The 18,357-nt window shown below is 39.3% G+C and overlaps 1 protein-coding gene across 3 annotated transcripts; it reads right to left on the reverse strand.

Moving 5' to 3' along the window:
* Nucleotides 1-3,626: 3,626 nt before the first annotated feature.
* On the reverse strand, nucleotides 3,627-17,439 carry LOC134306495 (serine/threonine-protein kinase pim-2-like). 3 transcript variants are annotated; one of them, XM_062990336.1, is made up of 13 exons: nucleotides 17,397-17,437; nucleotides 7,340-7,679; nucleotides 7,025-7,076; nucleotides 6,395-6,495; nucleotides 6,164-6,272; nucleotides 5,925-6,000; nucleotides 5,580-5,795; nucleotides 5,271-5,365; nucleotides 5,043-5,093; nucleotides 4,466-4,838; nucleotides 4,200-4,376; nucleotides 3,909-4,017; nucleotides 3,627-3,711 (listed from the first exon to the last, which is right to left on the reverse strand). In XM_062990336.1, exons 2-13 carry the CDS (start codon nucleotides 7,552-7,554, stop codon nucleotides 3,696-3,698), a joined length of 1,590 nt encoding a protein of 529 aa, XP_062846406.1. In that variant the 5' UTR covers nucleotides 7,555-7,679; nucleotides 17,397-17,437; the 3' UTR covers nucleotides 3,627-3,695. The 3 variants fall into 3 exon arrangements, with proteins under 3 accessions (XP_062846406.1, XP_062846407.1, XP_062846408.1); XM_062990337.1 differs by having other exon boundaries at nucleotides 3,915-4,017; nucleotides 17,397-17,436; XM_062990338.1 differs by lacking the exon at nucleotides 3,909-4,017 and having other exon boundaries at nucleotides 17,397-17,439.
* Between the last annotated feature and the right edge of the window lie 918 nt (nucleotides 17,440-18,357).

The raw sequence follows: 18,357 nt of genomic DNA on the forward strand, positions 1-18,357 counted from the left end.
AGCTACCAAGCAGGACTAGGTCGAGTCCAGGGTGCTTAACTGTCATAGCTGAAAGAACAAATGGAAAAAATAATAATAAACATAATAATTTAGAATAATGATGAAGATAATAAGAAGAATATTACAATACACTGACATTTATTTCTGTTAGTTCTACTCATTTGTGCTGTAAGTTCTACAGAACATCCCCGTGTCAGCTTTAAGTTCACATATACTGACTCACATTTTTAAAACAACACATGGATCTCTATCTCTCTCACACACACGCACACACACACACCTGTAAAAGCTAGCAACAAACACAAGCATTGTCCATGTATATATTACACATTTTTAAACACTATTTAACCCACAGGTTTTATTTACCTTCAATAAAAACTCCTACACCGCTGCAGGTGTTTTAGTTGTACATTTTTTCCCCTAACATGTCTCTAATGCTACTTTCACAAGCACTGAAAGGTTTCTAAAGCATTTTGTTTGTTTTATTCCAATTTAACTTAAATTTTATCATACACTGCTCTATTCTCCCACTCTGTCTTATATCCTAGTATGGGTTATTTTTTGGGCTACATTGTCATGTTTCTTTGTCCCACCTAATTGTACAATACATTTTACATGTTTAAAACTGCAAAATTATTAAAATTACACTTTAGTTGCAGAAAAAAATCATGTGTAATACATCAAATCGATTGTGGACCAATTTACTGAGGAAAAGCTACAGTGGCCAAGAAGTGCAAAACAATTTAACATTTTAGAAAACAAATTTACAAGAGCTGAAACACTTTTACCAATGCCGAAACAAATTTACAAACGGCCGATCTGACGGAAAGGGTAGGTACAATACACAGGAAGTGCTCATTGCTTACCTGTTGCCAATCAAACTGTTTTGCAGGGATGAAGTGAACGGAGTTTGTGATGGTAACGCTAAACAATAGTGATGTGCAGATGAAGCCACATTAAAGCTTTTGAAGTTTTTCCTGATTGTGCTGAAAATAGCTGAGTGGGGGAGGAGGGGGGTGGTTATAGGGTTGCACCTATACAAAATATAACGTGTCTTACACCGTCATGAGAACATTATCAATATGTTTTATTTAGGGTGTTTAACAAATATTATTGTCATTCTTTATAATAATAAGTCAGATCCATATTTTAGGCAAAACAAGGCACTCTGCCCACTGCGCTACTCATACAGCGGTGTATTAAACAGGTTGTTATGCTGATAAACCTGCTCACACACACCGTTACTAAGAATTAAAGCGAATACTTAATATAATAACCAAACGCTTTCTAATTTCCACGGTAGCAGCAGTATCCTTCTGTTTCATACAAAGCTCATCCTGTATCAGTTCAATACGGAACGTGGCGTTTAGTCTCCAAATAAAGAACGATTCTGTATTTTACGGGGTGGTTGGTAACCCTACACTCTAAAAAGAAATGTGTTAAAAACGACACACACTATGTGGAATTTCAACACGTGAGGAGTGTGCTCAGGGACGACACATACTGTATGTTGTGTATATATATACAGTGTATCACAAAAGTGAGTACACCCCTCACATTTCTGCAAATATTTCATTATATCTTTTCATGGGACAACACTATAGACATGAAACTTGGATATAACTTAGAGTAGTCAGTGTACAGCTTGTATAGCAGTGTAGATTTACTGTCTTCTGAAAATAACTCAACACACAGCCATTAATGTCTAAATAGCTGGCAACATAAGTGAGTACACCCCACAGTGAACATGTCCAAATTGTGCCCAAAGTGTCAATAGTAGGTGGTATAGGTGGTTTAGACATTAATGGCTGTATATTGAGTTATTTTGAGGGAAGAATAAATTTACACTGTTATATAAGCTGCACACAGACTACTTTTCATTGTGTCAAAGTGTCATTTTGTCAGTGTTGTCCCATGAAAAGATATACTTAAATATCTGCAGAAATGTGAGGGGTGTACTCACTTTTGTGATACACTGTATATATATATATATATATATATATATTAAAGCAATAAGCCACGAGAGGCCGTGCGTTACTGCAATTTTATCACGGGGATGACGTTTTCGGCACGACGCGTAGCGAAGTGTGTGTGTGTGTGTGTGTGTGTGTGTGTGAATGAATGACGCCCCAGCTCGTTAGCTGCATTAAACTCATGGTTAATTGTAATGCAGTCACCATTTTGTGAATCCACATGTGCATGTTAATAAATGTATTTGCAAATTATTTGTACATTGACATGTAGTAAGTCATGTCAGTTTAATGAGAGTTAACTCAGTTTTAGTTTCACATTTCTTACCAGTGTTGGAAGTGATAAATATCTCAGGAAAACATTGTTCATGAGTTGTATATTATAATATATATATGATGTTATGATTTTGGAACATTATAATAGACATGTAGTCTATTGTACAGTATATTATATGAGTGCTATGTATAATAGACATGTATCATAGACATCCTTTAAAAGGGTATTGTATTTTTTGTTTCTTTGTTATATAAGTGTAACAAATATACTTTTGCATCTGACGTTGAGAATTGTAGCTAAAATGTTTGAGTACTGTAGCTAAGATGTGAGTAAATGGTTTATGTATTTGTTCATTCATTCCAGTAAAAGTTCTAACTGAGAAAACATCAGGGGTAAAACACATGTGTATTTGTGTAAGCGTAATTGTGTGTCAGAATCTAAGTGTGGATGTATATATGAGTGTGTGTGCATGTGAGTTTGTTGGTGTGCATGTCTATGTATACGTGTGTGAGCGTGTCTATGTATACGTGTGTGAGCATGTGTATGTGTGCATGTCTATGTATACGTGTGTCTATTGTGTGTGTGTTTGTGTATGAGTGTGCAGTTGCAGAGAGAGGTGTTCAGGCCCAGTGAGCTCAGCTGTCCAATCAGATGCTGAGGAATGATGGTGTTGAATGCTGAGCTGAAGTTAAACAGCATCCTAACATACAGATGTGTCATTTCTGTCCACATGTGTTAGAGCCAGATGAGGTGTGGTGGCTATGGCATCATCTGTTGAGCGGTTGGTATGATACATGAACTGCAGTGGGTCCATTGAGGGGGACAGCGGGGTCTTAACATGCTTAATGACGAGTTTCTCAAAGCACTTCATGACAAGAGGTGTGAGAGCTACAGGACGATAGTGGTTGAGGCAGGACACTGACCACTTCTTTAACAAAGGCACGATGATGGTTTGTGGCACTATTCTGTATTCATTCATTCATAGTCTGTTTTACCAAAGCTTTATCTTGGTCAGGGTTGCAGTGGGTCTGGTAACCATTGGAGAATGAGCTGAGTGAGATTGTGTAGTTAATTGTTTATTATTTGTGTTTTTGCTGTTTTTGGTTCGACCTAAATCTATTTTAAGTGATTGTTTAAATCTAGTGTGTGGTGCAGAGGTCTGGGAACAATTTGTGGTTCCAGAAACTTTTTACTTATAAATTCTCACACTAACAGATATTTGATCAATTATAAACTAGCTGAACTAACAAAATATTTGTGTCGTGGCTCTGTAGCTCTTTCAGTTCATGTGATTTGTTAATCATTTTGTCTCTGAGAACTTGAGGAATCTTCTTCACATTCACAGTGATTGTTACATGAAACTACATTGAAACCAGGTGTTATTTACACAATAACCTTTATTTTTATTTAAGGTCTTTCACACACACACAGTCTTCTTTCTATAATCTTCATCCACGCAGATGCCTGTAGAATAAACACACAAGAAATTACATTACAGAAACACAAAATACAATCAATATTTTAATAGTTTCATGTTATTACTTCTACTTATCCTAATTATATTAGCTTTACAATCTTTGTTAGTATTCTCTGTGATCTAGACCATATTACAAGATCTTTTAGATCTTTTAACTTATTAAGTCTGTTTCATTCTTACTAACCCTAACCTCATACTGTTCTCTGTAAACCACTCATGCTGAAGGATTTCTTTAAGGCTGAGACGTTTTTCAGGCTGTTTCTCCAGACACCTACTTATCAGATGGTAGCATGCTGTGTGCAGTGATAAAATGATATTAAAATGTTGTTGTATTTAAAACTAGATTTCTTATTTACACTTTCTATCATCGTAATGACAATATAAACTTGATCAAACTTTTTAAATCATGTTTTCATGCAGGTTTTACAGACTGTGTGTTTCTAGATCTTAATGTGAGCTGCTTCCATTTTCTTACTGTCAGAAAGTTCAGGTAAAAAGTCCAGGCCCCCATCAACAATCTCCACTTCATCCCCGAACGGCATCTCTCCACAAACTATGGTGTGCAGGAGTACGCCCAGACTCCACACAGTAGCAGGGCAGTCATACATTTCCTTCTCAACTATCCACTCAGGTGGAGCGTATGACTTAGTGCCTGAGTGAAAGGGAGAAATGCTTTAGAGAAATACTTCTCCACTCAAATCCATTTCATTCTGTAACTAAGTACTTCTGAGGGGAACTTACCTGAAAATGAGGTGTACGCTGTTTCCTTGTGTAAGTCCCCACAGCCAAAGTCGATCAGCTTGACCTCCAGTGTCTCTGTGTTCACCAGAAGATTTTCTGGCTTGATGTCCCGGTGAAAAACTCCACAATCATGGCAGTGAATTGCAGCCAGAACCACCTGCCACATGATGAGCTGAGCCACAGCTTCATTCATTGGGAACTGCTGAATGAAGTCAAAGAGGTCCATACAGGGGACGGGTCGCTCCAGGATTAGGATGTAGTGCTCGGGCGTGTCAAACCAATCCAGTAGTTTCAGCACAGAATTACAGTGAGGTGGCTTGGATACCATCTTCATTAACTCCACCTCCGCAGGAAGTGGGTACTTCTCTCCAGGCTAATAGAACAACAGACAAGGTTTGGAATCAGTAGTAGGTCTAAACTATGATGAGCAGGTCTGTTAGTAAAGATCTGGGCTGGTCTAAGGCAGTAAGTGGACCAACAGTTTTGGTCTAGATCTGGTCTATGAAGGTTTTTATCTTGTCTAAACCTTGTTGAGTCTTTGTGATACTTTATTAGTAAAAGAAAAAGATGAACTTACAATAGTGATGAATCTGTCGCGGGGGTCCTTCAGCACATATTTCACAGCAACCTGTTCACAAATACAAACACAATTAGTGGATTTAGTTGTACAGAAGTAATAATAATAAACATTAGGGTTTAGTTAAAGAATCTCATCATCCAAATAGAACATTTCTCCTTCTGATTGTATCTTATTAATGTGTAATGCTCTACACTTCCTGTCTTGTGTTTATGTGCTGATGTTCACCTGTTTCCCATCTGCATTACAAACACCAGCATAAACCGCACCACAGCCTCCTTCTCCCAGCAGCTCTCCCACAGTGTAGCAACAATCAAAACTCTCTGTAAAAGTGATTTTTATTCCATTTAAGTCAAATTCACATAGAAAATGTACATCATATCAGCAGTACTAAATATCTGTTATATAAAGGCTGTCAGTGGTGTTTGGCTGTATTCTGTATTTCTGCAGGTGTAATATAATCTCTATTGGTTGATGTAGCAGGTAACAGATGTACAACAATATATTATTACAGGAATTAGTGGAGATTAAACTGACCTTCATGGTTCAGGATGTTGAAGAAATGAACGCTGGTGGTTGGATCCTCTGGGCTTTCTTCATTGCTCAGGATTTCTTCTTCTGCACCTACAGAACAAACCCCTGAAAAGCTGTATGTACTATACTTACCACCGCTCTCAACAGAGGCATCAGAGTCATTCAACTCAGCAGCACATTCAAAGATCACTTCACCAAGGCTGATCTCAGCTACAGAGGCTAAAGGTCAAAGGTAGGAAGGTGTCGAGGGAAGAAGGTGAAACAGAAACAGTCAAACAGAAACAGTTCAGCTATTTTGAAGCTAAAGTCTGCAGGTAAGGTTTGATTCAGCTGTAATCTCAATATTACCTGAAGCTTCAGATGCTTTTTGATGCTGATCTGAGTCTGAACTAACTGCAGACAATGACGACTTCCTGTCTAGTGTCTATCAAACAGATCATACTGGTGTTACACAGATGCAAATAAAATATCATACAGGGAACAACATCACAATTCACACTTAATGTTTTTAAATGAGAGACTTTGTGTTGCTGTATTATTACATCATTAGATATATACACGTCTCAGTGATTCTCAGAAGGTGTTACCTCCCAGCTGTCTGATCTGCCAGCATCATCAGGCTTGGTAATGATGTTCTGTATTACTTTCATCCAAGCCTGTCCAATCTCTTCTGAATCAGCTTTCAAAAAACACCTCCTTCACACACACACACACACACACAATACACATTTTAATAATATAATTTATGTATTTTGTGTGAGAAAGGTGTTTACAAATGTAATATATATAAATGAGTATTATTATTGAACAGCACTCACTTAGTGGGTGAAACCAGCTGGAAGTGAAAGCTGTGTCTGATGTTCTCACAGTGTTCAATCCTACACAATCTCACATCTTCTATCAGCACAGTCGCCTCACGCTGGTTACAAACAAACAAAATTTACACCAAAAATAACACATGATCCTAAAAGCACATTTTAACAGTTCATGCTGTATAATGTTTAGTTTTACTGAATGTAAAGTGTTCTTGTGTCTATATGAGGTTCCTCCAGGTACTTTGGTTACCTTACACAACCCCAAAGCATGCAGAAGGTGGAGTGGCTACCCTGAAATGCCTTTGTGTGTACGTGGGTAGTTAAATGGGTGAGTGAGTGGTGCTCTGCATGAGCAGGGACAGAGTAGTGTGTTTAGGACAGGACAAGATTGAGACGAATGATCTGCTGTGGTGACCCCTAACTGATTTAAATCCCAGCAGTGCTATTGACCAGCCAGACATCGACACAGACGTCATGGGCCATGTCTCAGGATTGGTGGCTGAAGCCCCTGTGATGATTGGCACTTTGTTCAGGTGATTCCTGCCTTGTGTCCAGTGTTTCCCTGTGTAACCAGACCCCCGAGACCCTGACCAAGGAAAATGAAATCAGGTTGGAAAAGGTCATGTGACTCACCTTAGACTTGCTCTTGTAAATGAGCTGATTGTCCTTAATCATAAACCAGCGCCTGCAGAGAAAAACACAGAAACAGCTGCAGCTACTGAATATTACTGACAATATTACTGCAGGAATGAAACTGTTCAGTACATCAGGGTTTGTTCAGTGCTTTATTTCATGTCAACAAGTTTTGTGTATCACTTTTTATCTAATATAATATTTTATCTGAGGATTTATTTATTTTGATCAGTTAATTAAGTAAATAAGTGAATAAAAAATACTGATATTTAATGAAAATAAAACGTTTTGAATCCACTTGAGCTTTCTACAAACCTGTTCCATGTCTTAAACACATTGCTGGCCCTCTTGAACAGAAATCCCTCCATAACGATTCTGTTCTCTCTGTCCACATCGTATTTCTGTCTGCTGTCCTCATTCAGGTCGTCCTGAGAAGACGTCCGAGGACGGGTCAGACAAACCGGCCAACAAAAGAATCTCTGCATTAAAGAAGCACGTTGGTTCTCACGTCTCTTCTGTTTCTCAGCCATGATGAGTGAAGAGGTGAAAACAGAGCAGCTTCACCAAACCCGAACTTTTATTCCATCAGGATTTAATAGAGGAGCTCAGAACAGCGACTGTGACGTCACCCAGTTCTACAGTGGAGCTGAAACAACTTCAACTCCATTTACAGCCAATCACACACACACACACATACACATATTACCACACACACACACACATATTACATACACACACACACACACACACACACACACAATTACATATTACACACACACACACACACACACACAATTACATATTACATGTGGTTACTGTGTGTGTATTGTACACTCAGTATCATTAAACACACACACACACACACACAATTACATATTACATGTGGTTACTGTGTGTGTATTGTACACTCAGTATCATTAAACACACACACACACACACACACACAATTACATATTACATGTGATTACTGTGTGTGCATTGTACACTCAGTATCATTAAACACACACACACACACACACACACACACACACACACACACACACACACACACACACACACACACACACACGTCTTCCAAAAAATAGGACTTAAACATATCATGAATAATAAACTGCGTTTATACTTTAATAAAGCCTCTATAGAGCAGTAAAGAACATGTTGCACTATAGATTAGTTATTTATTACATTAATGTGTTATCTTTGTGTTTTAATAATCTTTATATTAATAATTAATAAGCTTTAGGACTGTTTGTTTGTTTTTTCCTTTTTTTTTTGTAATGGCAATATTTTCTGTAATGTAAAATTGATATGCTTTTGTGTGAAGTCATTATTTACTCAGTAATTAAACTTTAGTATTTTAATAGTTAATAAAAGACTAATATAGTTATTAAAATAGTGTTTTAAATCGTTAATAATTATCAGTGCGACCATTTTGTGTTTAAATTGTGTATAAACTTTATTATTCATTATTTTATTACTATGAATAACACAGTTGATGCTTTTGTATGAAACTGGTGATGTGGGTGTAGGTTTGGTTTTGTGTCACTAGGTGGATCCACTAACACAGTTCATTTAAACTTTCATGTAAATTATATAAACCCAAACCCAACAAAATAAACCCAAAATAAACAAGCACTAACATGTTTTACCAAATCTACTTCATTTCTTCCAAAAGATCTGAAATACTAATTTGTCTGACCACAATAAACGTTTCCACTGTGTGATGGTCCATCCCAGATACTGCTGAGCACAGAGAACCTGACACCACTTTTGGACATGGCTAACAAAAGACAGGCATGTCCAAAGTCCGGCCTGCAGGACAATCATGACCCGAGGTCGGATTTTATATGACCCACGTCTTCTGTCTTAAGTTGCATTAGTTGTGGCCCGCCAGCACAGTCAAATAGAAAAAAAATTAATTATACAATAGATGCAATTCTCCTTTTACTAATTGGTGGCAGCAACACTGTAAGTACGCATTCATGAGAAGTGACAAAACCGTCAATGAGACTCGTTGAGGTGATAAAAGCGACACAGGTTGTACAAACAACGATTAACGGAAACAAAATGTAACGTGACGTATTGTACTAAAACAACGACCTAAGAATTTGAGTGGTGGAGAGAACTTATGCCCAGTAATAATTTAGAGAAACTCAGAGTTCATGTGTCATTCTTTTAGTACATAAAGCCATGATAAGTTTTATTTTTGTAAATGTATCCCGTCTTATTTTACAGAGTTTCTGAAAGTTTTAAAATTCAGTTAGAAATTCAGATAGCTTTTTCTGTATGTTCTGATTTGTTCACCTGAATGCGTACATTTGGTTGTTATTCGCTGTGTAAAATGATTAAATAACAGCGTATTTATATGCATATTTTATTATTTTAAATAATGTCATCAGGGACTGTTGTCTCCCGGGTACTTTCACATTATCAAATTTGGCCCTCCTAGAAAAAAGTTTGGACACCACTGACATAAGGCTTCTTTTACACAGTAAAGTTTTAAATTGCATTTGTGCATGTAACTCTGTATTCTTGTGCTTTACAAAGGTTTACCAGTATAATCCCTCACCCATGTGGTTATATCAGCTACTGATGAATAATGATTGTAGATACAGTTTTATCTGAGGGATTAGAGATCACTGGTGTTCAGTTTAGGCTTGTGCTCTTGACAATGACCCGAAGCACACACCCAAAGAGAACAAAGGAGTGGCTTTAGAGAAAGTCTGTTCGTGTCCTTGAGAGTCCACACCTGAATCCAGTGGAGCATCTGTGGAAGGAGATGAAAATGGCTGTGTACAAATGCTCCCCATCCAACCTGATGGAGTTTGCAAGGATATGCCAAGAGGAATGTCCAGAAACAAGTGTGCCAAGCTCGTAGCTTCTTTCCCAAGATGCACTGAAGCCGTAATTGCTGCCAAGCGTGCATCATCCAAGCTTTAAGCTAAGGGTGTGTACAGATATGTAACCCCTAAATAAAGGATTTATGTCTGTAAAATAAAATTACATATTTTCTAAACCCTGTTTTCACTTTGTATTTATTGGTGATTGTGTGTTAATGTCTGAAGAAAAAATTATAGAATGAGTCTGTAACATAATTAAACATGGAGAAGGTAAAAGGGGTGTGCAGACTTTCCAGCTTGACTGTATATACCCTTCCAATATGCTGTTAAAACACAGAACACATAAGTGAAAAACAATATGATATACACAAGTGCAGATAAAATAAAAACAGTATAATAAATACAAAGACCTACAACAAATACACAAGAAATTTCTAATCTGGGGAGTCACGTGACGCCGTACATGGATTCGGCAGCGGTCGGTTAGAGCTCCCAACACGACACCCCCATTCCATCCCTTTTTTGAGAGTTTGGTCCTGTATTATTTTTACTGACAGATGATAATTCTGTTACTGATGTCCACGAGTAGAAAAAAGTTGGACCTTACCCCAAATGCGTCTCCGGTAAAGAAAAAGGTGAAGTGGACCAACTCTCAGGTTGGTGAGGTGGACCAACTCTCAGCTGCCTCAGACCAACATGGCGGATCCTCTCGCTCGTTTAGAGCAAACGATATTAGCTGAAATTTCGGTAATGAGGGGGGAATTCGCAACACACATGTCTACGATCCAGAACATGTGTTCGAAGCTCGACTACCTTACAGGTGAGCAAAGAAAACAGAAGAAACTTCTTTTAGAGCATTCGTCTCGTTTGGAGGCCCTAGAACAGAAAGTGGTCGACATGCAAGACCGGAGCAGGCGTAACAACTTGCGCATGGTTGGTATACCGGAGGGTGCTGAAAAAGATGACCCGATCGGCTTCATCAAAAGGCAGCTCCCGATTTGGCTACCGGCGCTGGTTAACCAAGAGCTGGAAGTGGAGCGAGCTCATCGCGTTCATTCCAGAGCATCGGCGGATTACGGCAGACCTCGCGCTTTCATTTTCAAGTTGCTATGCTGCAAGGATCGGGATCTCATCCTCAAAGAGTGCCATCGCTCCGGCCAGCTGACATGGAACAGCTCGAATCTGAGTTTCTTCCCCGATTTCTCTCCAACCACGGCCAAGAAACGCAGTGCTTTCAGCGCGGTGAAAAAAGCAATGAGAGAAGCAGGTGTTCAGTCTTTTCTCCTATATTCAGCGGTCCTCAAAGTGATTCAAAACGCTCGGCGGTTTCTGGACCCTGATGCAACGTCTTTATGAGCGCTGACCGGTAACTAGATATGAGCAACTATACGCACTGTTCCGATTATTATAATTTGTTTATTTTTCTCATTAATACTATGCGTGCTACTCTTTATGGGACCATACTCCCCCTTTTTTGCGCTCTTTAATGGTAGGAGGTGTGGGGATGTCGTGGTATTGGGATGTGGCTGCTGGCTAGGTCGATGTCGTTGCCACGGGCCTGGATAAGGGTGGGTTGTGGACGTGGACATGGACCTGTTTGTGGACATGGACCAACTGTGTTGATTAAATCATCTAAGTCATCATCGTGTATACTCGATCCTGTTCCAACTCGTTTACTTAAAGATTTACTCCCAGCTATTGTAGAGCCCCTGCTTACATTAATCAATGCATCCCTTAGCCTTGGGTATGTACCTAAATTGTTTAAAAGTGCTGTTATTAAACCCCTGATTAAAAAACCTAATCTTGATCCACATGTACTAGCTAATTATAGGCCAATTTCAAACCTTCCTTTTGTTTCTAAAATATTAGGAAAAAGTCGTTTCCAAACAATTATGTTCTTATTTGAATGAAAATTGTATTCATGAAAAATTTCAATCAGGATTTAGACCCAATCATAGTACCGAAACCGCATTAATTAGAGTAGTTAACGAGTTGTTAATGTCTTCTGATAATGGATGTGTCTCTTTTCTTGTTCTATTAGATCTTAGTGCAGCGTTTGATACGGTCGATCATAACATTTTACTGGAGAGGCTAGAAAATACAGTAGGTGTTAAAGGACTCGCACTCTCTTGGTTTCAATCATATCTGACTGACCACTCGCAATTTGTTTATGTAAATAATAAATGCTCGGAAACTACAAAAGTAAAGTGTGGTGTTCCACAGGGGTCGGTACTTGGACCGCTATTATTTACACTCTATATGCTTGCACTAGGTGAAATTATTCATAAACATGGCATAAAATTTCACAAAATGATACTGACACAATCAGTAAGATTGAAGATTGTGTAAACGACATAAAAAACGGGATGTCGTGTAATTTTCTTTTACTTAATTCAGATAAAACTGAGGTTTTACTTGTTGGCTCTAAAGCTACAAGAGACAAGTTGTCTAACCTGGTGCTAAACCTAAACACTTTCTCTGTTACTCCTAGCCCAGATGTAAAAAACTTGGGTGTCACAATAGATTCAGATCTTTCCTTTGATACACACATTAATAATATTACTAGAGTTGCTTTCTATCATTTGCGTAATATCTCTAAAATAAGAAATATACTATCCGTTAATGACACTGAAAAACTGATCCATGCGTTTATAACTTCTCGGTTAGATTATTGTAATGCTCTTCTAACTGGATGCTCTGGTAGATCCATAAACAAACTCCAGTTAGTTCAAAATGCAGCAGCTCGAGTGCTAACTAGAACTAAAAAATTTGATCATATTAGTCCTGTTCTATCATCTCTACACTGGCTGCCAATTAAATTCCGCATTGATTACAAAATACTTTTACTAACCTATAAAGCGCTACATGGTCTGGCTCCACAGTATCTGAGTGAACTTATTAATCACTACAACCCAGCGTGTCCACTTCGTTCACAAGATGCAGGGTTACTTATAGTTCCTAAAATTAAAAAGACCACAGCTGGTGGAAGAGCATTTTCTTACAAAGCTCCACAACTTTGGAATAATCTTCCTGCCTCTATTTGGGATTCGGACACAGTCTCAATGTTTAAGTCTAGACTGAAAACATATTTATTTTCTCAGGCTTTTGATTAATATAGACAAAGGCGCAGAGCTTGGGGGTTCTTGGTCATAGAAACTTGTGGTGATCAGGGATGTTGGGTTGCTGTCGTTCTGCCTCTCTTATCCGATCACTCAGGTTTGATGACGGTGGGGAGATGGGCGCTGATGTCCTGTGAAAGCCTTCATGACCTTGTTACCTGCTCGCTCTCCCTTTTAGTTATGCTGTAATAATTAGGGCTGCCGGAGCCTAAAACTCTCTGTAAAACTGTTTTACTCAACTAGCATTGTACATTATTAACTACATTCTCTGTTGTTTTACTCCAAGGGCATTCTGGTGGGAACCTGTTTACACGCCAAGGTTAAGGATTAAAGTCGAGACTGCCGTGGCGACGACACTGTTCCTGCCGGATGTGATGGGTCTGGAGTAATTTCCACCAAGATTGACAAGAAGTCACTACAGACTTTATTGAAGATTATTTATCTATTCATTACCAGTTATAACTTTTAGTTCATTTAATTCTGTGTTTATATGCTTTGTGTAAATTATGTATTTATTTAAAGTTTCCTCCAGACCACCCAAGAAGGATGGGCCCTGCTGAGTCTGGTTCCTCTCAAGGTTTCTTCCTGTAATTTTTAGGGAGTTTTTCCTTGCCACAGTCGCCCTCGGCTTGCTCAACAGGGGTTTTTGTATCTGTTGGTCATGGATTTTGTAAAGTTGCTTTGTGACAATGTCTATTGTAAAAAGCGCTATATAAATAAAGTTGACTTGACTTGACTTGACATAGCCTGTAGCTGTATTTACTTAACCAGTGCTTTAAAAGTATACATTGTAATTGGTTGCAGTAGAGAACAGGCTGCAACCAATCAGCAGCCACTTGTACTGCTTATGTTTAGTCACTTCATCATCGGCCTTTCCCAAACCGTTCTCTCCTCACTAACACTCCACTACAGAGTCACACTCCATATGAAGTCACACTGTGCTGTGAAGGGAGCTTCCAATTAAGGGGAGGGTCTAAATTCAGGAGTCAACTCTGGGACGCCCTCTTTGCTTTCGAGCGTAATAAGGAAGCTGCCGTCACCATGGCTACAGATAGATGCCTTTCTCGCCTTACCGTCATGTCTTGCGCTCCGTTATCATTTCAGCATCTCCAAGCGGAAATACGAGCTTAGGAGACGCAAGAACCTGCTACTTTATAACTAGTATAAATGTATAGTTATGTTTTAATTCTCCAAAAAATGGTGTTACAGTTTTTCTCAATTGCTTTGGTGCATTTCTCTGATCAGAATTAAAATTCTCATAACTGTTAGTTCAGCCTCCACAAGATTTAGTCATTTGTGCACATCATAGTAGCAGTTTCTCATTCCTTCCAACAAATTACAAATGCTTTTGGACATGCATCAATTGCTTCCATACAATTCTCTGCTGTTTTATAACATTATCATTTGCTTATGTCATGTCTGTCAAAATGAACTATACTTATGAATGCTGAATAGTCATTCCCAATAAAACTAATAGTCCTCATTTCATTGCTTAAATCATTACATACAAAAATGTTGAACTATTTCTCAAGATCAGTCAAGCAAATCTTACCAAAACATTTGCTGACTTTTTTTAGACACTCTTTACTGGGACATAATACCTGAGAATGAGAGGGGTCTAAATGGAGACCATCTGAACAAGTATGTTGTAATATGGGATAATGTGAGTTTTTACCACTCAGATTTGGTCAGACAGTGGTTTGCAGCACATGAAAGGATGCTGGTGGAATATCTCCCTCCCTACTCCTCATTCCTTAATCCAATAGAGGAGTTTTTCTCTGCCTGGAGGTGGAAGGTATATGACCGGCATCCACATACCCAAATGGCCCTGCTAGTGGCCATGGATGCAGCATGTGATGACATCACAGCAGAGTCCTGCAGAGGGTGGATTTGCTACTTAAGGAGATACTTTCCTTACTGCATTGCCAGGGATGATATTCGCTGTAATGTCTATGAAAATATGTGGCCAGACAGACAGGAATGTCTGGATGTGCAAGAATGATTTACAGTACTGTGTATGTTGTATGTTCCAATTCAGTTCCAATATGTACTGCAATATTGTTTACAGTTGTGCACAGCTCTACCCAAAGGGTGTTTCTTATGTTTGTTGTAAATAAGTTTGTACTTTGCTATAGCACAATGCTGTGAACAAATTAGAATTGCAAAGAGCATATGCAGTAAAAATGTGAAACATACAGTGTATCACAAAAGTGAGTACACCCCTCACATTTCTGCAGATATTTAAGTATATCTTTTCATGGGACAACACTGACAAAATGACACTTTGACACAATGAAAAGTAGTCTGTGTGCAGCTTATATAACAGTGTCAATTTATTCTTCCCTCAAAATAACTCAATATACAGCCATTAATGTCTAAACCACCGGCAACAAAAGTGAGTACGCCCCTAAGAGACTACACCCCTAAATGTCCAAATTGAGCACTGCTTGTCATTTTCCCTCCAAAATGTCATGCGACTTGTTAGTGTTACTAGGTCTCAGGTGTGCATAGGGAGCAGGTGTGTTCAATTTAGTAGTACAGCTCTCACACTCTCTCATACTGGTCACTGAAAGTTCCAACACTGCACCTCATGGCAAAGAACTCTCTGAGGATCTTAAAAGACTAATTGTTGCGCTACATGAAGATGGCCAAGGCTACAAGAAGATTGCCAACACCCTGAAACTGAGCTGCAGCACAGTGGCCAAGATCATCCAGCGTTTTAAAAGAGCAGGGTCCACTCAGAACAGACCTCGCGTTGGTCGTCCAAAGAAGCTGAGTGCACGTGCTCAGCGTCACATCCAACTGCTGTCTTTGAAAGATAGGCGCAGGAGTGCTGTCAGCATTGCTGCAGAGATTGAAAAGGTGGGGGGTCAGCCTGTCAGTGCTCAGACCATACGCCGCACACTACATCAAATTGGTCTGCATGGCTGTCACCCCAGAAGGAAGCCTCTTCTGAAGTCTCTACACAAGAAAGCCCGCAAACAGTTTGCTGAAGACATGTCAACAAAGGACATGGATTACTGGAACCATGTCCTATGGTCTGATGAGACCAAGATTAATTTGTTTGGTTCAGATGGTCTCAAGCATGTGTGGCGGCAATCAGGTGAGGAGTACAAAGATAAGTGTGTCATGCCTACAGTCAAGCATGGTGGTGGGAATGCCATGGTCTGGGGCTGCATGAGTGCAGCAGGTGTTGGGGAGTTACATTTCATTGAGGGACACATGAACTCCAATATGTACTGTGAAATACTGAAGCAGAGCATGATCCCCTCCCTCCGGAAACTGGGTCGCAGGGCAGTGTTCCAGCATGATAATGACCCCAAACACACCTCTAAGACGACCACTGCTTTATTGAAGAGGCTGAGGGTAAAGGTGATGGACTGGCCAAGCATGTCTCCAGACCTAAACCTAATAGAACATCTTTGGGGCATCCTCAAGCGAAAGGTGGAGGAGCGCAAAGTCTCGAATATCCGCCAGCTCCGTGATGTCGTCATGGAGGAGTGGAAAAGCATTCCAGTGGCAACCTGTGAAGCTCTGGTAAACTCCATGCCCAGGAGAGTTAAGGCAGTTCTGGGAAATAATGGTGGCCACACAAAATATTGACACTTCAGGAACTTTCACTAAGGGGTGTACTCACTTTTGTTGCCGGTGGTTTAGACATTAATGGCTGTATATTGAGTTATTTTGAGGGAAGAATAAATTGACACTGTTATATAAGCTGCACACAGACTACTTTTCATTGTGTCAAAGTGTCATTTTGTCAGTGTTGTCCCATGAAAAGATATACTTAAATATCTGCAGAAATGTGAGGGGTGTACTCACTTTTGTGATACACTGTACATATTGAGTGTCTTGTACTCATTTACCTCACTAAATACAGTAATGTGTAACTTAACTGTAGATTTCAGATGGGTGTGCTAATAGTGTATAGTGCTGTCTTGAGCATTTTTAGGTAGTGTCACCATGATCTGACTTTTTTGTATTGGAAAACACTTACAGAGTGAACTGTCATAATGAAAACATGACAAAGCCATTTGACTATTTTGTTCATAAACAATGGAGTCAGGACTTTTTATTTTGATGACACTGACACTTTCATTGACATGAATACTTGCTTTTGAGGAATGAACTTTCCATTTGGAGCAAGTGACACGCTTTTGCAAGTTATCAACTAGGTTTTGCAGTTTGTACTAATTGTTTTGAGAAATGCACTTACTGTTGTGCAAATGTTAATAGTGATGTGAGAAATGCACCAAAGCCACTGAGAAATTTATGAAGTTTAAGTTCACCGATCACAGATTTCATTACTTTCTTTAAAAAGACTGAAGAAGACTGTGCCTACATTTTCCCTAACACCTTATGAGGATAATTTAATATAATATTTTACATTTGTAAGGTGTTTCCTCCATTCACCTTTCCTAGCTGCACTTCTGTGGAGTGTGGTGGTTGAGTGTGCTCTTGTGTTCACTCGCTGTTGAAGGGTTTTACAGTTCACTTCCCCTCCGTCCTAATTACTTTGGAACAGCCCTTAATGTGGCGAGCACTCCACGTGAACGCTCAAACGGAGGTGGAGTGGAGAGGCGGATTGGGATTGGGGACATATCTGTTATTGGTTGCAGTGGAAAACAGGCTGCAACCAATCAGCAGCCACTTGTACTGCAAAATGACAGAAAGAGAGAACAACCAAACACGACATTACAATAATTTTTTACCAACATGGTCACATGTTTTCATTTTACCATTTCATGTTATTTTTTTTTACAATTCTCCAAAAGTGTTCTAAGAGGGCGACATTACAAAGATTTTTTCTATTATGGTCACAAGACATACATTATATTGCCTTAAGTATTCACTCACCTGCCTTCACACCTATATGAACTTGAGTGATGCATTATTCTTAATTCATAGGGTTTAAAATGATGTACCCTTAGCAGCTATAACAGCTTCAACTCTTCAAGGAAGGCTTTCCACAAGGTTTAGGAATGTGTTTATGGGAATTTTGACCATTCTTTCAGAAGCGCATTTGTGAGGTCAGATACTGATGTTGGACGAGAAGGCCTGGCTCACCGTCTCAGCTCTAATTCATCCCAAAGGTGTTCTATCGAGTTGAGGTCAGGACTCTGTGAAGACCAGTCGAGTTATTGCACACCAAACTCGCTCGTCTAAGTCTTTATGCATTATCTCTGGTGCACAGTCATGTTGGAACAGGAAGGGACCATCACCAAACTGGGAACACAAAGTTGGGAGCATGAAATTGTCCACAATCTCTTGGTCTGCTGAAGCATTAAGGTTTCCTTTCACTGGAACTAAGGGGCCGAGACCAACTCCTGAAAAACAACCCCACACCATGACCCCCCCCCTCCACCACACTTTA

The sequence above is a fragment of the Trichomycterus rosablanca genome, unplaced genomic scaffold (genome assembly GCF_030014385.1).
Source record: "Trichomycterus rosablanca isolate fTriRos1 unplaced genomic scaffold, fTriRos1.hap1 scaffold_195, whole genome shotgun sequence".
Lineage (NCBI taxonomy): Eukaryota > Metazoa > Chordata > Actinopteri > Siluriformes > Trichomycteridae > Trichomycterus > Trichomycterus rosablanca.